Below are 20,915 nucleotides of genomic sequence, written 5' to 3'. Positions count from 1 at the left end.
CTCGAGCTGGACAGACATACGGTGCCCGTTTGAGAAGCGCCGCGACGCCACGGTGGTGTTCTGGGACAACGTGGTCTACATCCTGGGCGGCTCGCAGCTCTTCCCCATCAAGAGGATGGACTGCTACAACGTGCTGAAGGACAGCTGGTACTCCAAGCTGGGGCCGCCCACGTCACGGGACAGCCTGGCCGCCTGCGCCTCCCAGGGCAAGATCTACACCTCTGGAGGCTCCGAAGTGGGTGAGCTCCGCGGGCCGGCTTTCATTTGATGGTTTCTTCCGTTGGACAAGACCCTCCCTCCGGAACAAAGGGTGCCATTTTTTTTGTTAGTGTGAACAGGTGGATGCAGTAAATACAGCCATTTAAAGTACACAGCTTCCTTTGAATTTTGTCTATGTATTCATGGTCGCATGGTCTTTGTCTCATCCAGTCATCCCTTTTTTAATTTGAGAAAAGTGTGTTCAAATTCTGTGTTAAATTAGGGGATCAAGCCATCGCAGATTGCCGGGAATTCACAACAACTCAACGTAATCAAATGATGTCACTATAATGCAACAGCAATAATACTGCGGTTCAGTGTGGTCGCTCCAGCCCTTGTAAGGAACACACCTAAAGCCGTGTCATACCACGCCCTGACGTCTCTCCCTCCCCCGCGGCAGGCAGCTCGGCGCTGGACCTGTTTGAGTGCTACGACACGCGCACCGAGACGTGGAAGGTGAAGGCCAGCATGCTGAGGGCGCGCTGCAGCCACGGCTCGGCCGAGGCCAGCGGCCTCATCTACGTCTGCGGCGGCACCATGGGCAACAACGTCTCGGGCCGTGTTCTCAACAACTGCGAGGTTTACGACCCCAGCACGCAGCAGTGAGTGCGGTGCTCGCCGATGACGGGTGCATTTGATTGGCTGATCGGTTCATACCTCCCTCGTGCTCCCTCAGTCCTCCGTTACCTCTCCATGTTTGATCATGTCGATATCAGTGGGAGATCCTTTGCAGCAACAAGCAGAACAAGTACAAATATAAATTGCATCGATCATGATTTCTTCATAAGGAGAATATAATTAATTTCTGTGCGGAGTAGGATAGTGACGTGAAAAGGTTCTGGGTTCGATCCCGAAGGACAGCCACGTAGCTGTATGCATCCTTGAGGAAAACCACTAGCACCTCCCTCCCTCTTGTTTGACATTTACCTGAATCCCTCCCCCGTCTCCCCTCAGATGGAGGGAGCTGTGTGGGATGAGAGAGTCCAGGAAGAACCACGGCCTGGTGGTGGTCAACCACCGCCTCTACGCCATCGGAGGCCAGGGAGCCACGGGTAAGAACCATCACCACCTGACTTCAAGTGCTCAACAGCCGATAGGAAACACGGTTAAATTATGGTAAACAGACTTAACAGTGGGGCGGAACATAGCGGCCGCTGCCTATCGGTGGTCACTGTAGAGGTCGATCGCGGTAAAGAACCTGTGCGTTCGTTGAATATGGAATGGGTCCATGCATGTGTGTCTCGCCTCACGGCTGACATGTCCCCAGGCGGGCTGGACTCGGTGGAGTACTACGACATCGCCAGCAACGAGTGGTGCGCCGCCGCGCCCATGCCCTGGCGGGGTCTGACGGTCAAGTGCGCGGCGGTGGGCGACATCATCTACGTCCTGGCGGGCTTCCAAGGGGTGGGGCGGCTCGGGCACGTCCTGGAGTACCACACCGAGAGCGACAGGTGAGAGGACGCCGACGGGATCCACTCCACTACAGTCTTAGTCACCAGGAATTGTAAACGCCACAGAGAAGAATAAGGTCTTAAGAGTAGTGATGGCAGTGTGACGCTGAAGCCTCGGTACGTGCTTCAAACCCTGATCTACAACTCCCAAGAAGCACTGCTTCGAAGCTTGCTTCAGAGTAAAAAAAGTCACGTGACATGTGACGTCCGAAGCAGCAACTGGTTCGTTGCCTGAATGAATCACTCGACTGGTCCGCGGCTCGGTGGAGAAGCTTTGAGCAAAAAAAAGAAACCGACTCAATCCATAAGCCGTTGAAAAACGAAGGCAGCCTACCCCAATACCAATTATTTGAGTGTCTAACCCCATCCCACATAATCACCCCCTTTCAAAGTTACTCAAGCACACCCAACCACCTTGCCCGAAGCCAGGTCACCGCCTAATTATTTAATGAAAAAAAGAAAATAACAACACACAATCGGAGCAACAACCGTGTACGGTAGTTGCGAAGAGTATTTATGTAATAAAACAAGTTTTGTGTCAACAAGATTAGGGTAGGAACACACTGACTCTGGTGCAAAAGACCGGGGTTCTAATCTCGGTACGAAGAATAGGGCATGGCAATTTTATTTATATAGCACAATTCAGGCACAAGGCCATTCAAAGTGCTTTACTGGGGCAAGATTGAAATACAATGCATATTAGAAAAGCGAATGAATAAAACATTAAAAAGCGAATGAATAGAATAAGAATAAGTCAATATGTTATAGGTTTTTATAAAATGCTGTTTCAATATCCTAGTCTACTAGCCTATTTGGACATAGGCTGGTCTATCCTTTTAAGAACAATTTAGACATCTGTATTTTGATAAGATGTATCTTATTCGTAAATGTATCATAATAAAGGGTTAGCCTGAATGAATCACTTGACTGGTTCGCGCCTCGGAGTCGGTGGAGAAGCTTTGAGCAAAAAAAAAGAAACCGACTCAATCCATAAGGCAGCCTACCTCAATACAAATCTTTGAGTGTCTAACCCCATCCCATATAATTACCCCCTAGAGTTACTCAAGCACACCCAACCAACCTTGCCCGAAGCCAGCTGGTAACCGCCTAATTATTTAATGAAAAAAAAAACACAATCGATGCTACAATCGTTTACGTGAGTTGTGCATACTAAGTTATGTAATAGAACAACGTAAGGTATCGATTAGAGTAGGCTAGGGTATAACACACTGACTGTGGAGTGGAGGACCCGGGTTCGAATCCCATTCACGGGGGAAAAGTTTTTATATGCTGTTTCAATTATATCCTAGCCTACATCAGTTAGCCTATCTGGACCGAAGGCTAGGCATATCCCTTTAAGAACAATTTAGACATCTGTATTTAGATCAATCTTTATTCGTGGAGATCATGCTATTAAGTATTTGGGTTTGTGTGTTTGTGCGTCAAATAGTTTTCAAAGCAGGGATACGTTGAATCCACTGCAGCCTCGAACTTCGCCAGCAGAGGTCGCTGTCACTGAAGCTTCGAGTAATGAACCCATTTTTGAAACATTGGCTCAACTGGTTCAATGCTTCATAAAAGCTTCATTTTGCCCATCACTACTTAAGAGTATGCTAAGACACATTTGACGTGTGGGAGGGTCCCCCCAGCATACCCAGTGGACTGTGCAAACTGGTAGGCAGATCTATCCATTACCTATGGATGGCCTAATCCCCATCACAGCCGTATAGTCAACAGTAAGATAAGTTGTACTAAGTGTGTGTGTGTGTGTGTCCGTCCAGGTGGGTGACGTACACCACGGTGCGGGCGTTCCCCGTCACCAGCTGCCTCATCTGCGTGGTGGACACGTGCGGAGTGAACGAAGAAGAGGACATGGACCTCGTAGACTCCCAGACCCACGCTGGTGCCAAGGCCCCCGCTCCCCCGGCAGCATCGTCCTCGTTCTCATCCGAGGAGAGGACGCCCAACCCCGGGGCCACTCCTGCACTACGTTAGCGATACCTTTTTTCAAGCATGATTTGGATTAATGTTGTTTTCCAGAGTGTGTCAGTTAGTGAATCACGGTGGTGTGGTGTCAGGGTACTGAGGGGTGCGGCTTCGCCTTTATGATCCTTGTTTTAACTCACATGAGGGAAGTACTTTGGAAACTTGTAAATCGTTATTTTAAGTAGTTTTTTTTATTTTTGGACTGATGAAACTGAATTAGGCATTACATTTTCCTTTTTGCTTATAACTTTATTGGTATTGAGAGTCTATACATATAATCGTCGTCAGGATTCATTGTAAGGCTTGCGGAACATTATATTTTCATGGTTTTACGTTTTTTTTTGGTTATTTGGCAGTGTATTCAAAGTGCATTCCTACACCCTCCTAACCAAAACTGGAGGGAGGGATGGTGTGATGGAGACCTGTTTAACAGATTGCTGCACAATAGATTTTTTTAATTAAAAACATTAAAGATACAAACAATGAATGTGTTTTTGTTGAAGAAATGTCTAAGGCAGACACAAAACAACATGCAAAGATATCACGTTAAAATGTATTCATGATTGTTTTTGTTTGGGTTAAAAAAAGCACCACTTTACCTTAAGTCTGTCAAAGCTAAAATTACTTCTCATAAGGTGCTCGGTAGCACAATTACAATAGCTGCGATGAAACTTGAGTAAATGCAATTGATCATCCCTTTTCCAAGTATATCTATGTATATCATTTTATAATGTTATTGTTATGTCTTCTGAGACATATGCCATGATAAGGTACAGATTCAGAAAGAACGTGTTGTTATGAAGACCGTGACTTCACCATGACTTTGAATGAATGCTGCCTGAAAGCAAATAGCAGACCAAACTGCTATAGCGCAGCACCTTTTAAAGATGAAAAGCAGGACGTACTGTTATGGAAAATCCTTAGCATAGCATTATAAAAACATTGGAATGTTCTGCCTCTTAAAAATATGTTCAGCTCGGGCTTGTGGTACAAAATTCTCTCTTGTGCCTTGCTCAGGGACACATCAACACTCAGCTAGGACCATTCGGTTACCAGGCAACTGCTCTACCTCCTGAGCTAAGCCGACCCACCTATTCCAGAACACCTATTCAAAATCTTCATCGGTCATCAAGAAAGCAAACCTGTTGCTTAAGTCTGTCTCCCTTTCGCCTCCTCCGCCCCTGCCTCTTCCTCCACGTCGCCTCCGGTTTCTCTTCGCCCCTCCACCTGACGATTCCGGCGTTATAGAGCTGCAGTTCCTCACTGCGTCCAGCAGAGTGCAGTAGAGCTTCCCGGAGAGGGGACCTCCACCCAGTAGGGATTCAGTAGATCGGCCTGCGCTCAGATTAATGAGCAGGCCGTGCACCAGCGAACCGCTGAACAACCTGGGAGACGAGTGAAGACACCAGGGGCTGTCAAATATGTATTGGAACAAGCAGTTACAGTTAACCCCCACTCCCCAGAAGGGTCTAGTCAATGAACACGTCTTCCCACACCCTTCATACTGAACCGTACTCATAAACTCCAATGAAGGACCATGCTTGTCCTTCAGGCAAGGCCTAACATTACATCATCGCTTCGGAAGCAGATTACACAGATTTTATAAGCTTCTGAAACCGAATACTGTACCAGTGTGAGTGGCTCACCAAGTCATATGGGCCTGGGGAAGGGGCTGCAACAACAGGTGATTGAGGCATGACGCGCTCCAGAGACAAGCCTGCCATTGGCAGTAACCATGAGCTGCTCCGATATCTAAGCCCCGCCTCTCCCCTGGCCTCACGCGCAGCCTGTCCAGACGGCCCCAGACGCCTCGCTCTGATGCCCAGTTCAACTGAGGGACTGGTGGCAAGACACAGTGGGAAACAGGAATAAACTGAGTGACTCTTCATCAGAGCCAGATAAGTCTGATGTGTTGCTGAACACAGGAACTCTGACTTAAGATAAAGACTTACTTGAAAACTGGTTGGCAGTGGCTCCAGATTGGTTGTTGCAGGCCACTTCTCCGTGGACCATGCCCAGAATCAGAGCTTGAAGCTGGGGCAGCGAGGGAGACGGACTGGCCTCTCGAAACCAGAACATGGTCGCTCCCACTGCCAGCCAGAGATTTGGTGAAACAGAGGCCAAGGCAGAATCATTGACCCCAAGGATATCCAGAAGGAATTTTCTTCGAACTGGCAATGGAGCCTGAAAGGGACATAAAGGTTATCACCACGGTGTTCTAGAAGAAATAAAGGCAACATTTGGGCAAACTGGACCAACAAATCAGTCAAATGATTATGAATCAAAATGAGCCATGTTATATGTAAGGATCACTTTGTTGCTATGGTTACCTGGACAAGGGAATCAAGAGGCAAGGCCTGACTAGATGGTAGTAGCTCCACCTGGTTCCTCTTAAGGTTAAGATGCTGCCGGTTATACTCCTCCACACAGATGGGGGCAGTAGAGCCCTCGGCCAGAGCCGTTCCCCCACTGCTGCCCTGCCCGCCGTCCACTCCATCTTTAGCTACACTCTTGTGTTCCTGTGAACCGTGGTCCTGAACCCTTCCTCCACCTCCACCTCTACCACGTTCTCCTCGACCTCTCCCTGTCCCACCTCTATCACTCTGGCCGGGACTTTCCTGAGCTAGGGCAATACCTCCCGGGCCTACAACCATCTGACCGCCTCTTCCTAGGTCCGATGTGTCTGCTCCCTTCTGAGCTGTCCTCCGAAGCAACAGCCCATATATGGCCTGGCGTATGGCTCGGGAGCAGTCGTGGCAGCTCGCTTGCTTGCTATTCTCCACCTGTGGATAGAGCAAGACCCTGCGCATCACCACCACATCCCACACCGAGGGGGACAAGAGCCCACCAGCCGCCGCCAAGCCCAGGCACTCTGGCAGAGGTGCGGTCAGAGTCGCCATGGCACCTGGAGCGATCTTTCCTCCAGAGAACCACGCGGCAAGGGAGCTCTCGGTTTGAATGCAGTACTCCTGCATGGCTGTCCACAGCCGGGAGCTAGCTTGACCCATGGTGGTCTCCTGCTTCCTACCCCCTCCTCCGTCTCCAGGTCTCCCCGATTCCCCCAGTAGTCTGCTGATCTCTCCCAGGGCCTCTCTCGGGCCTGGAAAAGAAGAGAGCCAGCAGAGGAGGCCTTCGATGCGGGTCGAAGACGGCTTCCCCGGCCACCTGCCACCTTTCGTGCCGTCCAACCCGCTCAGATCCAGCATGGCGAAGAGCGTCTGGGCGCACCTGGGCGTGCCGTAGTCGTTCCCGCTCAGCACGGCACACAGCGGCAATAGCTGGTGGTTCAGGCCTCGGAAATAGCGGCACAGCAGCTGGGTGGTGTAGCAGCGCGTGGAGATCCACTGGTGAGGAGATCTACCGTTGACGTTGGTCCAGTTGAAGAAGCGAAAAGGCAGGTAGCCACCTGAAAGTGAGGAATAGGGATACACGTCTATGGTACAGGGTGACATTATGAAAAACATTGTTTTGTGTCCCATAAAACATGAAAAACAATAGATAATGGTTTCTCCATATACAGTTGAATATGTTTTAATATAACATAAGGCCAACATTGGTTGTTAGGCCTACATTCTGCCACTTCTCACCGGGCAGGTCGAAAATAAAAAAGTCACTGTCATTGGTCAGAACCGGGCAGTTCCATTGGTGGGCCAAGCAGGCAATCTCCCAATCGGCTTCGGCCGGGCACTGGACCAAAGGAACACCCCTCTGGGTGAGGACCTGAATGAAGACATCCCTAGTCAAGTAGGGGAGAACGGATCCGTGGCGACCGTGGGAGAGACAGTCTGCCTCCTTGATCTTGGACTGCAGACGCGCTCGCAGTGTAGAGAATTTTTTGTCACTAGGATCCATACCTGAAAAAGTCATGAACGCTAAAATGTAGAACCTTAAATATGTTTGTGGGTAAATATATGTGATTTGATGTAACTGGCTACTGGTTCCTACCTCCATCCAACACCACAAAGGGTTGGATGTTGCAAACCGCTAAGGCTGAGAAGAACTGGTGAAGCAGAGCGGAGAAGGCATCATAGTCGCCCCCGTGCTGCTGGTCCAAGCTATGGTTAAAGTAAAGGCGAAAATAAAGACTGCAGCCATCGATGATCAAGACGCTGTCTCTCAACTTTACGTCCTGGAAGAACTGCTTGTTCCCCTCCACGTAGGTGGTTAGGCCATGCACGCCCATGTGATCACCCGTTCTAGAAACATAAAATAGGAAAAGTTATTATCAGCAGTGGTGCACATGGGCACTAGGTATTTGGCTTCCCTTGCAGGACCGCAACGTTAGAGCACATGCTCCATTTTATAGCATGTGTGCCCCCATGATTCTTCCTAACGCATTTATAGCTGCACCCAAAGATGGGTGCAGCTATAAATGGGGAAGTAGATCTACTGACCTGGATAATATCCTTTCCCCTGACTTGAAATGGAAAATCTACCACATGTAATATCATGGGCGGAAACTTGCAGACACACGATCTCAAAGTACATTACTGCATGTTTATGATTGAATATTTTAGCGTATGATAGGAGAAAATATAGTAGTATGATAGGAGCATATGAAAAGAGAAAATGTTTGATATTTGTTTAAATCAGCTACTCTGCCTCCCATAACTGTCCCTCCCTTTGGGTTTCTGTTTCTGCTTGTGTTTACATTGGTCTATGACATTTTGTATTACAACTTCCTCACTTATGTCCCTTCAAAGTAAAGTTAAAACTGTAAGAATAAAAACATTTGTAAATCAATATTTTCTCACAAATTTATTTACGATAGTAATCAAGTACATTTTTATCAATCAACACTTTGAATACTTACAATCCATCATCATGACTGACACACCCTTCATGGCAAACCCTTCCTTGATTTTGGGGATACTGTTATTTTGAAATCCAAAACCCGTCTCGCGAGAACGTGGCTCGACTACGCACCAGCTAGCAAGCGGCGGGCTAGCCAGTTTTGTCTTGCCAATCGAGGACGGCTGTAATTTCTTATGGCTACAATGTCTGGAGGATCTAACTTGGTGATGGCGGGGACGAGTCAGTCCGGCACAGGAGCGAATGCAAACCGAAAAAAAGAAGGGATTATATCTGCTAGGTTCTGGGAAAGCCCGGACACTTTGATCCAATTGGACAACGTAAGACAGTGGATCGGGAAGCATTACAAAAAGGTAGGTAGCCCGGGAGCTAGCTGCCTAGCCGCCCCCTGCTATGAACCAGTGTGTACTGCACGACTGTAAACAAACACTGCCTCCCAAGAAGTTACACGTTATTAGCAGGCTGCATGACGTTGGTTACTTGCTGGTTGCACCGAGTGATAATTGGTTCTTGCCTACGTCACTGGAAGGTGATTGTAGATGTTAAATGTAGATCTGCTAATCAATGCTAACCTAAAATAAAGGAAATATTTTAATGACATCAATGTTTGCATGTCCATCGAAAGTAGCACGCATAGAGCCTACATATAATCATCTTTGACACATGTCCCATGAACAACATGCATTTGTATCTGTGTATCTTTAGTACGTGCTGGTGGATGCTCCGTCCTGTCAGTCTCTGTCTGCAGTGACCTTACAACTTCTCCAGTTCCACGAGGAGACCTTTGGAAGGCATGCTACAAGCCCTGCTCTAACAAAGCTGCCCGTGAGTTTCTTATTACACCCTGAGCATGTTCTAGTATTTGTTTATTTATTTATTCATTCATTAATTCATTCATTATAACTTCTGTATACTAGTGATGATCCGATTATTTCTTCTCAGGCACAATGCTTTCTTGACCTCCGACCAGGGGGCGGGCTCTGTCACATACTTGGTTGTGCCTACAAATTTAAGGCTGAGCAGGGCTGGTAAGTAGTTACATTTCAGATCCATATTCTTTATTGTATTCAGTACTGACGATGCTCACTGACCTTTACGCTTACACCTGCACCACACAAACATGAATTATGTTGTGTACTTCTCGTCTTTTTGTTTATTCTCCCCCTTCCCTGTCAGGCGGCGCTTTGACCTGCAGAATTCGTCACGGACAGAGCGCAACGTGGAGATGTTCAGCACCATGGAGAGGGCATTGGTTCAGGTGACACAACAACACAAGCTGTCAACATGAGTCTACAATTCACCTGGATTAGTTTGCATGAGCCCAGCCTCCTTACATGAGGTTAAACAGTGTTTTCATTGATGTGGACAGAACAACTGCCTGGCACGGCCTGTGGTTTACCTGGACACCGCGTTGGACCAGGAGCTGGCCAGCAGGCTGAGTAACGTCATCATCAAGCATCAGGTTAGTTGATGCTGACTTGGGTTCAATGATGGCGTATGCCCCCTCTCATTGCCCCAATCCGTCATACTAACAAGAAAAAATCCCGCTTCAGGGCTCAGTAACCGAGGACCGAGCTCTTGCCAGTCATCACCTTTACCCATCAACACCATCATCAACAGACGAAGGTACGGTCACAACTCCGGGTTCATGCTTTAACGTGTGTATGTCAGGTTGCATGTGGATGAAGGCGACAGTAGCTCGCAACAGTAGTCCTGCGTGGTTGCCTCCTCCGTCGCTGTGTGAATGTGTGTTTGAATGGTCGCTTTGGATTAAACGCGTCAGCAAAATCCCCTAAAAGTAAATGTAAATTAAGCGTTTTTATAGAAGCTCTTGAAATGTTTCCTCATAGGTGAATGGATGCGTCCGATCATGAAGAGAGACACACATATCCTGGTGCACTGGGGAATGAACCCTGATAGGTAATGTGTACACACATACATACACGCATGGGTACACTGTGAAATGTGTTGTGATCATGGGTCACCTGTGTCCCCATTTAACAGCTATGACAGCTGGCTGCCCCTGGGTGAGGTGGAGAAGGAGGTCGAAGAGCAGCCGCAGTCCGAGAAACCATGGAGGGTGAGCCCAATCACCACTACACTCACCATCAACACACAATACCCCCCTCTGCATGGGGAAGGCAGTAGCTCAGGAGGTAGAGCAGGTTGACTGGTCACCGGAAGGTTGCTAGTTCGATCCCCGGCTCCTCCTAGCGAGTGTCGAGGTGTCCCTGAGCAAGGCGCCTAACCCTGACTGCTGTCCCGAGCTGGCTGTCCCCTTGCATGGTTGAATGAAAGGCGCTTTGGATTAAAGTATCAACAAAATCCCCTAAATGTAAATGTTGTATAGTGGTCCGAGTGTTTGACTCCTAGTCTATACACACTGGGTTCACTGTTAACCTGTAGGAAGCTTGCAAGATGCCTCACGCTGAATGTCATAACAGAGTTAATAGTACACAGATTTCTGAAGTACACTGCATTTTAACATCAAACGTTGTGCTGCTGTTAAAATATTGATCTACCGTACCATGTAGTAGCTAGGTGTATTCAAAGTCTGCGTGTTTGTGTGTGTGCGTCCTTCTAGGTCAGTACACGCTGGGTTTTGGACACAGATGTTTACAACGAGTGGATGAACGAGGAGGACTACCATGTGAACGAGAGACACGCCCCCATCATCTTCCGACAGAGGCTCCACCTCCGGGAGGAGCAGGTGGGTTCGAGGCGGTTGAGGATCTTCTCTGAACCACCCTTGTGTATAAAGGCATCCCGATGAAACTGTTGACCAGACATAATAGGAAAATAAATTAGCATGATTATAAATGTAATAAAATACCTGTTTTCCCTCCCTACCCCGAAAGGATCAGAAGTTAACCCCCCTCAAGAAGAGACGTCGCTCCCCCTCTCCTTCCTCCTCTGAAGGAAGGAAGAAAGGAAAGAAGGGGTGAGAGATGGCGATCACTTCGTCACAGTGGCAGAAACAATGTGATCGTAAGCAAGCAGTCCCCTTGGAAGCAATATTTACGTGTGTTTGTGCAGACGGCGGCATGGGCCGCAGGAGGAGGTGCCAGAGGAAGATCTGACCAAAGACATGGAGGACCCCACTCCTGTGCCCAACATGGAGGAGGTGGTCCTGCCCAAGAACGGTGAGTCAGCCCCCCCTGAAGAACTATTTTCTCTGTTCTCTGTTCTGTCCAAGCCGCTCTTCTCCTCCGTCCGCCGTTGCCTCCTGTGTTTCTTGTGTATTTTTTTGGGGGTATTAGTCTCAAAACCTTCTGTTCTCTTGCCTCCATAGTAAACTTCAAGAAAGACAGTGAGAACACGCCTGTGAAAGGAGGGACAATGGCCGACCTGGGTGAGAGATGGAAGGAAAATGCACATTGTCTGTGTTCAGGATGTAGATACGGGGTGGTTGCTAACAGCTGTTGGATGTTTAATGAAGACTACAGTGGTCCAGGGCAGGTGAACCACTGTAGTAACATTCATCAGTATGCGGTCAGATATATTCATTATGGCTCCTTCTGTCTGCCTGCTCCCTCTCAGATGAGCTGGACGATGACTTCCCTGGACGGGTAAGGAGATATTATGATGACATTTAATGAAGAATAAAAATCTATCTTTGTGTTTATTTTTTACATTAGTTGATGATGATGATGATGATGATGATGATGCTGCTTGTGTTATTGATGGTGGTTGTTGTTGTTGTTGTTGACGTATGTGTGCAGGAGGACGAGGATGGTCGAGCAGACGTGTCCCACCTTTCGGACGTTGAAGACAACATCCCTGAGCAGACGCACCACATCATCATCCCGAGCTACACCTCCTGGTTCAACTACAACAGGTCAGTGGAACGCCCTCGCCTGGATCATGGAATCAAAGGACCGGAGAGTTTAGAGTGTGGATCTGTTTTTACATTCAGGATAATGATAGTACTGAAAATGACTTTTGATACACTAATTGGTAGTATATTTAAGTATATGTGCTTATTTAAATATATAATTATCATTATATATTTCTCACTAACCGTCTCCGTCTCTGATCTCCCCCAGTGTCCACCAGATCGAGAAACGAGCTCTCCCAGAGTTCTTCAACGGCAAGAACAAGTCCAAGTCCCCTGAGATGTGAGCGCTCCCAGCCCTCCCTGTAGCACCCCTCGCCCCTCTCCCACCCTGTCCTCTCCCAGCCCTCCCTGTAGCACCCCTCGCCCCTCTCCCACCCTGTCCTCTCCCAGCCCTCCCTGTAGCACCCCTCGCCCCTCTCCCACCCTGTCCTCTCCCAGCCCTCCCTGTAGCACCCCTCGCCCCTCTCCCACCCTGTCCTCTCCCAGCCTTCCCTGTAGCACCCGTCTCCCCTCTCCCACCCTGTCCTCTCCCAGCCCTCCCTGTAGCACCCGTCTCCCTGCTCCCACACTGTCCTCTCCCAGCCCTCCCTGTAGCACCCCTCTCCCACACTGTCCTCTCCCGGTTGTAACACTATCTCACCCCCACACACAGCTACCTGGCCTACCGCAACTTCATGACGGACACCTACCGCCTGAACCCCCAGGAGTACCTCAGCTCCACCTCCTGCAGACGCAGCCTCACTGGGGACGTCTGTGGCGTCATGAGGTGTGTGTGTGTGTGTGTGTGTGTGTGTGTGTGTGTGTGTGTGTGTGTGTGTGTGTGTGTGTGTGTGTGTGTGTGTGTGTGTGTGTGTGTGTGTGTGTGTGTGTGTGTCTTTCAATGTGTGTCATGAATTTAAAGAGGATACAGTAGTATGTACAGTATATGAAGTTACACAGTTAATTAAGTTGTGGAGACGGGGTGTGTAGAACCTCTGTACTTGTGTATTTATGTCATTGGCTACAGAAATGTGTGGCGCACTCTGCGGTTGAGGATCAGTCGCGAATACCATATGTATATCATATAAATATAAGTTAAGAAGATGCAGTGTGTATAGTCAGTTACGCGGCAGCTTAAGTGTGTGTGTGTGTGTGTGTGTGTGTGTGTGTGTGTGTGTGTGTGTGTGTGTGTGTGTGTGTGCAGGGTCCACTCCCTGTTGGAACAGTGGGGCTTGATCAACTACCAGGTGGACGCCGAGAGCAGACCCCTCCCCATGGGGCCCCCGCCCACCCCCCACTTCAACGTGCTGTCGGACACGCCCTCCGGCCTGGCCCCGCTGCAGCACAAGCCCCTGCAGGCACGGCCTCGCCCCCCTGACCTCGGCCTCGGCTTGAAGGGTTCTTTCTGCTTTATCTTTGACTGGATTTTTTCTTATAATATAATAGTAATAATTCTTCTCTCTCTCTCTCTCTGACTCCTTCTCTCTGTCTCTGTGTCTCTTTCAACTCTCTCCCTTTCATCTCTCTGTCACTATCTGTGTCGGTCTCTGTCTCCCTCTCTGTCTCTCTCTCTGTCTGTGTCTGTCTCTCTCTGTCTCTGTCTCTCTCTCTGTCTCTCTCTCTCTCTCTCTCTCTGTCTCTGTCTCTGTCTCTCTCTGTCTGTGTCTGTCTCTCTCTTAGGTCTCAGCCTCCCAGCATATGCTCTTCTTCCCAGAGAGGATCAGAGATAAGCCCACCGACAGCCAGAACTTTGGCCTCCGCAACGACATCTACGCCCGGAAGCACCCTAAGGTGCCACACCGGGGCTCCCACATTATGAAATCAAATGTATTTATTTCCCCAAAAAAATGCTAACCGCACCTTCTGTCTTCTCTCTGTACTTCAGAGTAAAGGAGCGAGCGCAGGAAGGGAATGGGCCGAGCAAGAGACCCTCTTGTTACTAGAGGTGAGCTCCTTCCTGTCCCACTGACATCTTTGTTTTTGGTCCCACACTGTGGCGCCATCTCAATCCAAATCTCCCCATGTGACCCGTTCATCTTTAAATGGCACTCTGCAGCAGCACACACATGTATACCTTGTACTCGCATATTCTACCCTTATTCCAACTTTTTTTAACTATCCAACACGCTGGTTACCTTATCGATTACAAAACCTGGAATGACGTTTACATTTTTAACAGAGAGAGACCAGTGCAAAGCACTAACAGTCGCAAGTTTTACCCATACTCTGTATACAACAACGATAGCTAGGATAAGATGCTACACAATGCTAAGTACTATAACTAAGTATGACATACAATAAGTGCGTAAAAAGTGCCAGGACATACAACATACAATAAATGCGTACATTAAGTGCCAGGATGTACAACATACAATAAGTGCGTACATTAAGTGCCAGGACGTACAACATACAGTGAGTAGGAGGGGTGGGAGGGGGTGGCTATGCAGAGTGACCAGTGCCCTCCTTCTAATGCGTTGCCACAGAGGGACCCTTCATTGGAGGACCCAGGTATCTCTTGTGTGTCCGTCCCATGGGGTGGATTGGCGGTGAGGACCACAGAGTAACCCCCCCTATCCTCCCAGGCCCTGGAGGTGTACCGGGACGACTGGAACAAGGTGTCGGAGCACGTGGGCTCCAGGACCCAGGACGAGTGCATCCTGCACTTCCTGCGGCTGCCCATCGAGGACCCCTACCTGGAGGACTCCTCCGCCTCGCTGGGGCCCCTGGCCTTCCAGCCTGTGCCCTTCAACCAATCGGAGAACCCCGTCATGAGCACGGTGGCCTTCCTGGCGTCCGTGGTGGACCCCCGCGTGGCGTCGGCTGCAGCCCGGGCCGCTCTAGGTGTGTGTGTGTGTGTGTGTGTGTGTGTGTGTGTGTGTGTGTGTGTGTGTGTGTGTGTGTGTGTGTGTGTGTGTGTGTGTGTGTGTGTGTGTGTGTGTGTGTGTGTGTGTGTGTGTTTGAGAGAGCCCGCCTGTTTGTGCGTGTGAGAGTGACCCCGTGTGTGGGTTGACAGACAATGTATGTGTGTGGTAGTATGGAGGGTATCTACTACAGAACGTGTGTGTGTTTCTAACAGTCTGATTCCCTGGTGTGTGTACAGAGGAGTTCTCCAGAGTGCAGGAAGAGTCCGTGGAGAAAGCCGCCATCCAGCTCGACAAGACAGGTAGGGCCGGGACCGCAAACGATGGAACGGATCCATACATATCATTATTATTATTATACAACAGATATTAATATTAACCGTTACGTTATAAACAAAAGCCCATTCACATCAGTCAAAATGTAATCGTGATTTAATTTTTTTTATTAATTTTAAGTATTTTAAAAATTAAATGTGTTACTAGGTTCTCTGTACATTTGTTCATGGGATTATCTTCTTTTGGTTCTGAAGCAAGCATTAACCCATAGCTACTCTACTTACCCAACTTCTCTCTCTCTCTCTCTCTCTCTCTCTCTCTCTCTCTCTCTCTCTCTCTCTCTCTCTCTCTCTCTCTCTCTCTCTCTCTCTCTCTCTCTCTCTCTCTCTCTCTCTCTCAGAACCTCTGGACGGTGAGAAGAAGGATATCCGCCCCAGCGCCCTTCAGGTAAGCAGTCAACACAACAGGACATGGTAGCAACTGAGCCACGGCTGGTTGGAGGGCTGAGTGACCGCCGGCCGCGCCTGACGCTGTGTTTCCCCAGGCACCAGGCGGACTGGACGGGCTGAAGGGCGAGCCCAGCGGGGGGCCCGCCGAGGACAGCCGTGTGAAGACCGAGAATGCCAACAGCATACTCCCGGAGGAGAGAGATGGTGCGTGTGCGTGTGTCAGTACTGCATGTCTCTGCCCTCTATATCGCCTCACAGTCTATTTACTGGGATCTCTCTTATTCTCTCTCTGTCCATCAATGTCTCTCTCTCTCTCTCTCTCTCTCTCTCTCTCTCTCTCTCTCTCTCTCTCTCTCTCTCTCTTAATTTGTATCTCTTTCTTTCTGTTTGTCCTGTATTCCTTCATGCCCCCCCCCCCTTGCTGTGCACCAGACAGGGGGGATGATGAAGACAGGGGTGGGGAGGGCCTCCAGCAGAGTGGAGGGATGGAGCTGGAGCTGGTGGAGAGCAGCGTTGCCACGGCAGCAGCGGCCGCCCTATCGTCTGCAGCCACCAAGGCCAAGGTAAGGCCCCCCTTCTCCACACCGACCTATCACAGAGAACGGTGTTGATGGTATTTTTTATACATGATCTATCATCCTCTGGTCAGTGCTGGATAAATCGTTTGCCCTCTTCATAACCTCTACTCCTCAAATCCCTTGCCTTGTTGACAAGACGTTGACCTAATGGGGACTATAATTGATGGTCCAGTGAAGCTCAGTTTGGCAATAAGCATGTCAGAGATGGCAGTTAGATTCCCACTGGGGCCTCCCAGCATTGGGGGTTGTGAGATGCTTCAAAAAGCATCCCCTTAATGGAATGCAATGTAATTAAATTTATTCATCCACTAAATGGCATTTGTAACAATGACCGCCACTGTAACTTATTTTTTCTTTTACTCTCACAATCAGCCTCGGTAAAATATACGCCTTGAGCATGTGTTTTCTGTGTTTGCAAATACTAATTGCTGGTCGACAGTATTATTTGCCCGGTGTTGATAAGGTTGGGTTTGTAATGCGTTGATTGGGAACAGTTGAAAGGCAGAGGCGTCCCGTCATTGAAAAATACTAGTATTCAAACAATCAGATGGTATGAATGTACTGTCAATTGGCAATAGCAAAGCAAGCCATCGCGAGCGGTCAGGGTTAAGCTTTCCCTATTGAAGGACACCCTGTGTGTTTGTGTGTGTGTGTGTGTGTGTGTGTTTGTGTTTGTGTGTGCGTGCGTGCGTGCGTGCGTGCCAGCACCTGGCGGCGGTGGAGGAGCGTAAGATCAAGTCCCTGGTGGCGCTGCTGGTGGAGACGCAGATGAAGAAGCTGGAGATCAAGCTGAGGCACTTTGAGGAGCTGGAGACCATCATGGACCGCGAGAAGGAGGCGGTGAGTACCGAGTGCTGGCCCCACGCGTCCGCCGCGCTCCAGTCCTCCGCCATGTTCTCCTAAATCACAACTTGTGACGGGCAGGCCGTGAATGTTTTGCGTCGTCTTGCGCGGTTTATTATCGCAGACAATAAATAAGGTTTAAGTGTTTGTGTGTGTGTCAAACTCACCGATGAGCATTGACCACTCCCCCTGTGTGCGCTGTGCAGTTGGAGCAGCAGCGGCAGCAGCTGCTGTCGGAGAGGCAGACGTTCCACGCCGAGCAGCTGAAGCACGCAGAGCTGAGGGTCCGCCAGCAGAGGGAGACACCGGCGCAGCCCGGGTTCACCATGCAGCACTCGGGTGGGGATGACACACACTCACGCACGCACTGAGGTCACCGGGTTCAATCCTTTATTTTAAGTCATCTTTGATCGACACGCTTGGACGCACACCTGGTCCTTGGTGACGTTATCTGAAGTCACTGCGAGGCACTTTGCTTTTAAGGCTCTGCTGATTGACTCAATAGTTAGGAAATGGTCAGTATTCATCCTTGGGGCGGGATCACACCACTGAAGGCTAAGTGATTGATACTGGATTCCTCTCCTCCCCCTCCTCCTCTCTCAGGCTTGTCTGTGCCCGGTAGGATGATGCCAGGCGGGGGGAACAGCCAACCAACAGGTCCCCGGCAGCCAGGGGCCCCCAACGGCATGTGTGGTTAGGGGTCTCCTCTCCTGAGTCTTCATAGGTTTTTAAACGGCGCCTTCGGCTTTTTAACCCCGACCTTCCACCTCCGCCAATTCTCCTGTGAACTGAACCGGGCAGAACAGAGGCAGACACAAGCGGCGTGTTCCACATGTTGTTCCGCTGTTTTTGATACATCTGACCATTTTGTCTGGTTTTGTGGTGATTCTGAAGTTGTGTATATAGATGTGGGTGTGTGAAGATGTGTTGCCCATTTATTTGTATTTTTTGTCTCTGTACTGTTACATAGCTGTCCAGACTGTTGATAGAGAACGACAGAATCTGGCCACACATTTGGGAAGATCTTCAATTAGTAGAAAGACGCAAGCGCTCACAAGGGGGCAGTGCACTCAACTTTACAGCCTGCCATTGTGAGAATAAGGACGCCACAGCTGGGGATCAGAAACCCACACATTTTCACTGGCAGAATTTTTGGGTTTGTGTTTTGACTGATAAGTGCTAAACATTTCTGTGGAGAGGCAGGGCGGTGGAGAAGAACTAACAATCAGCTCTGCTCATTAAAATTGTTTTATATGAAACCAATTTCTGTTTGTGCCAATAATTATCATTTGAAGCGTGTGTGAGAATGGGGTTTGGTTTGTTAGCCAAGTCGCCAACTAAAGATGTAGGAGAACTCAAGGAAAAGAAAATGATTGATGAGTGGATCGTACGTAGAGTGTGGCTAGAGTTCTGAACCACTAGATTTGTGTGTATTCATTCGTTCCTGTAACTATATAAGACTCATTTAAAAAGACCAATGAAGGTTTAGAAAGAGGCACATCGCTGTGATTTCAGGTTAATATTCGATTGCACAACATAATAGCTGAAAAGGGACAACTTTATAGCTGATTGGTATCATTGGTATCATCATCTGGACATTTACAAATATTTCCTACTATTAGACAAGTGATAATCGATAAGTGATCGAGTGATCGGAAATAAATTGCCCCCAATGAGCTATTGAGACTAAACATAATAAATGTATCCTAATCTAATCATTCCTATATACGATATTGGCTTTTGTCCTAATATAAAATAAATTGACTACAATAAGTGTGATGGGTCATTGTCACAAGACAAGCACTTCATCAGTTAAAGACACCTTTAAGCGGAAGCCCTGTGGCGTTTTCTCATGTGACCATGCTGGCCACCCCCTCCCCGCTGACGACATGGCCCAAGAAGATTATTTCTCAAGCAAGTGGCACTTTCCAGGTTTGAGGCGAAGGCCAGCTTGGGGAATGGCTCTAACCCCCTGACCAATGCTGGCCAGGGCCTCCTCAAAGTCTGCGGCATGGGCGAGGAGTGGATGGAGAAACAATGCATCAACATTTGACGAGGACCATCTCCATCAACTGAAGGGGGGGTGCATCGCAGAGGCCAAGGGGCATGACCTTGAATTACAACAGTCCTTGGCATATGGAGATGGCTGTAAATGCCGAGCCCCCGCAGCGAGTGCCATCTGATAGTCCCCGTTACAGAGGTCCAGCTGAACCTCCTGATAGTCCCCGTTACAGAGGTCCTGCTGAACCTCCTGATAGTCCCCGTTACAGAGGTCCAGCTTAACCTCCTGTCCCCGTTACAGAGGTCCAGCTGAACCTCCTGCCCCTCTTACAGAGGTCCAGCTGAAGCTCCTGCTCCTGTTACAGAGGTCCAGCTGAACCTCCTGTCCCCGTTACAGAGGTCCAGCTGAACCTCCTGTCCCTGTTACAGAGGTCCAGCTGAACCTCCTGTCCCTGTTACAGAGGTCCAGCGAGCTGAACCACCTGCGCCCGGTGATGTCGTCCACGGCATCGTCAATACGAGGAAGCGGGTCAGAGTCCTTATGGGTAACAGCATTCAGCCAGCGGTTGTCCACGCAGAAACGCACGCTTCTGTCTATCTTGCGGCCCAGAATAGCCGGTGCAGCCAGAGGACTACTGAAGGGCTTGATGAATCACGTCTCCGCCATCTTCAGGCTCTTCTGCTCAGCACCTGCTCACTCCGCCCTGAGGGCAGACGACGAGCACGGAGACGGACGGGGTGCGTGTCACCAGCGTCAATCTCATGGTGCACCGAGGTGGTCTGGGTGCAGTGCTGGTCCTCTCTGTGAAGACGTTTGGTGATGTTGTCATGTCAGGGTTTCGTGGCTCCTCCGGTGGCTGTTTCTGGGTGGAGTAGAGACCGTCACTCCTCCGCTGAAGGAGCTCTAGTAACGCTGGCCAGGTCCTGGCGGAGAAGTCAGGGTGAGGGAAGGTTGTTGCAGCTGGTGGGGGGGTCACTGGGAGGGGCAGCTGGTGGGGTGGTCACTGGGAGGGCCTGCTGGTGGTGGGGTGGTCACTGGGAGGGCCAGTTGGTGGTGTGGTCACTTGGAGGGCCAGCTGGTGGGGGGGTCACTGGGAGGGCCAGCTGGTGGTGGGGTGGTCACTGGGAGGGCCAGCTGGTGGTGGGGTGGTCACTGGGAGGACCAGCTGGTGGGGGGGTGGTCACTGGGAGGACCAGCTGGTGGTGGGGTGGTCACTGGGAGGGTGAGCTGGTGGGGAGGTCACTGGGAGGGCGAGCTGGTTGTGTGGTCACTGTGAGGGGCAGCTGTCTTGCAAGAAGAATATCGACCTACCACCTGCAGTATCCCCAGTACCCTCACGTAACTGTAAGATAATCGGTTTATTACGGTACGGCCACACCAAACGCGTTACTCGCGTTAGGGGCGTCCAAACTCGGCATTTTTGCATAGGGAACCATTGGTATAGGCGCGTAGACGCGTTACATGCGTTGAAGCGTCGCGTTAGGGGCGTTAAGGCGGCTGCATGCTTCAGCGTTGGTGTTACGTTGTTGCGCAAAATTTACTCAAAGCAATTCATGCTCCCTTTTAGGTTGCGCGTGTTGCC

The 20,915-nt window shown here is 49.6% G+C and overlaps 3 protein-coding genes across 5 annotated transcripts in view; 2 read left to right on the top strand and 1 right to left on the bottom strand.

Moving 5' to 3' along the window:
- The window catches only part of klhl7 (kelch-like family member 7), a 7,910-nt gene extending 3,728 nt beyond the window's left edge, over positions 1-4,182 (top strand). For both annotated transcript variants that reach the window (XM_030348034.1, XM_030348035.1), the window contains 5 exons: positions 1-239; positions 659-860; positions 1,213-1,310; positions 1,526-1,709; positions 3,491-4,182. The exon at positions 1-239 is cut by the window's left edge and continues 2 nt beyond it. In XM_030348034.1, coding sequence (XP_030203894.1) covers positions 1-239; positions 659-860; positions 1,213-1,310; positions 1,526-1,709; positions 3,491-3,704 — 937 coding nt within the window. In that variant the 3' untranslated portion in view covers positions 3,705-4,182. The remainder of the gene's footprint in view (positions 240-658; positions 861-1,212; positions 1,311-1,525; positions 1,710-3,490) is intronic.
- On the bottom strand, positions 4,130-8,352 carry aste1b (asteroid homolog 1b). Of its 2 annotated transcripts, XM_030348032.1 has the most exons (7): positions 8,090-8,352; positions 7,641-7,891; positions 7,283-7,549; positions 6,026-7,101; positions 5,648-5,879; positions 5,342-5,534; positions 4,130-5,080 (listed from the first exon to the last, which is right to left on the bottom strand). In XM_030348032.1, exons 2-7 carry the CDS (start codon positions 7,876-7,878, stop codon positions 4,801-4,803), a joined length of 2,286 nt encoding a protein of 761 aa, XP_030203892.1. In that variant the 5' UTR covers positions 7,879-7,891; positions 8,090-8,352; the 3' UTR covers positions 4,130-4,800. The 2 variants fall into 2 exon arrangements, with proteins under 2 accessions (XP_030203892.1, XP_030203893.1); XM_030348033.1 differs by lacking the exon at positions 8,090-8,352 and having other exon boundaries at positions 7,283-7,415; positions 7,641-7,783.
- Positions 8,353-8,612: 260 nt separating this feature from the next.
- Positions 8,613-18,594, top strand: smarcc1b (SWI/SNF related BAF chromatin remodeling complex subunit C1b). The gene is made up of 27 exons (XM_030347352.1): positions 8,613-8,860; positions 9,213-9,332; positions 9,450-9,535; positions 9,684-9,765; positions 9,877-9,969; positions 10,061-10,133; positions 10,358-10,427; positions 10,512-10,587; positions 11,092-11,217; positions 11,366-11,448; positions 11,544-11,650; positions 11,800-11,859; positions 12,048-12,076; positions 12,230-12,345; positions 12,554-12,625; positions 12,998-13,111; positions 13,529-13,682; positions 14,005-14,115; positions 14,210-14,269; positions 14,907-15,165; positions 15,425-15,487; positions 15,862-15,908; positions 16,006-16,114; positions 16,343-16,473; positions 17,194-17,328; positions 17,538-17,670; positions 17,935-18,594. The coding sequence occupies exons 1-27, from the start codon at positions 8,684-8,686 to the stop codon at positions 18,027-18,029; spliced, it is 2,781 nt and encodes a 926-aa protein (XP_030203212.1). The 5' UTR covers positions 8,613-8,683; the 3' UTR covers positions 18,030-18,594.
- The last annotated feature ends 2,321 nt before the right edge of the window (positions 18,595-20,915 follow it).

This window comes from Gadus morhua, chromosome 22 (genome assembly GCF_902167405.1).
Source record: "Gadus morhua chromosome 22, gadMor3.0, whole genome shotgun sequence".
Classification (NCBI taxonomy): domain Eukaryota; kingdom Metazoa; phylum Chordata; class Actinopteri; order Gadiformes; family Gadidae; genus Gadus; species Gadus morhua.
This window is presented reverse-complemented; position numbering and strand designations above follow the sequence as displayed.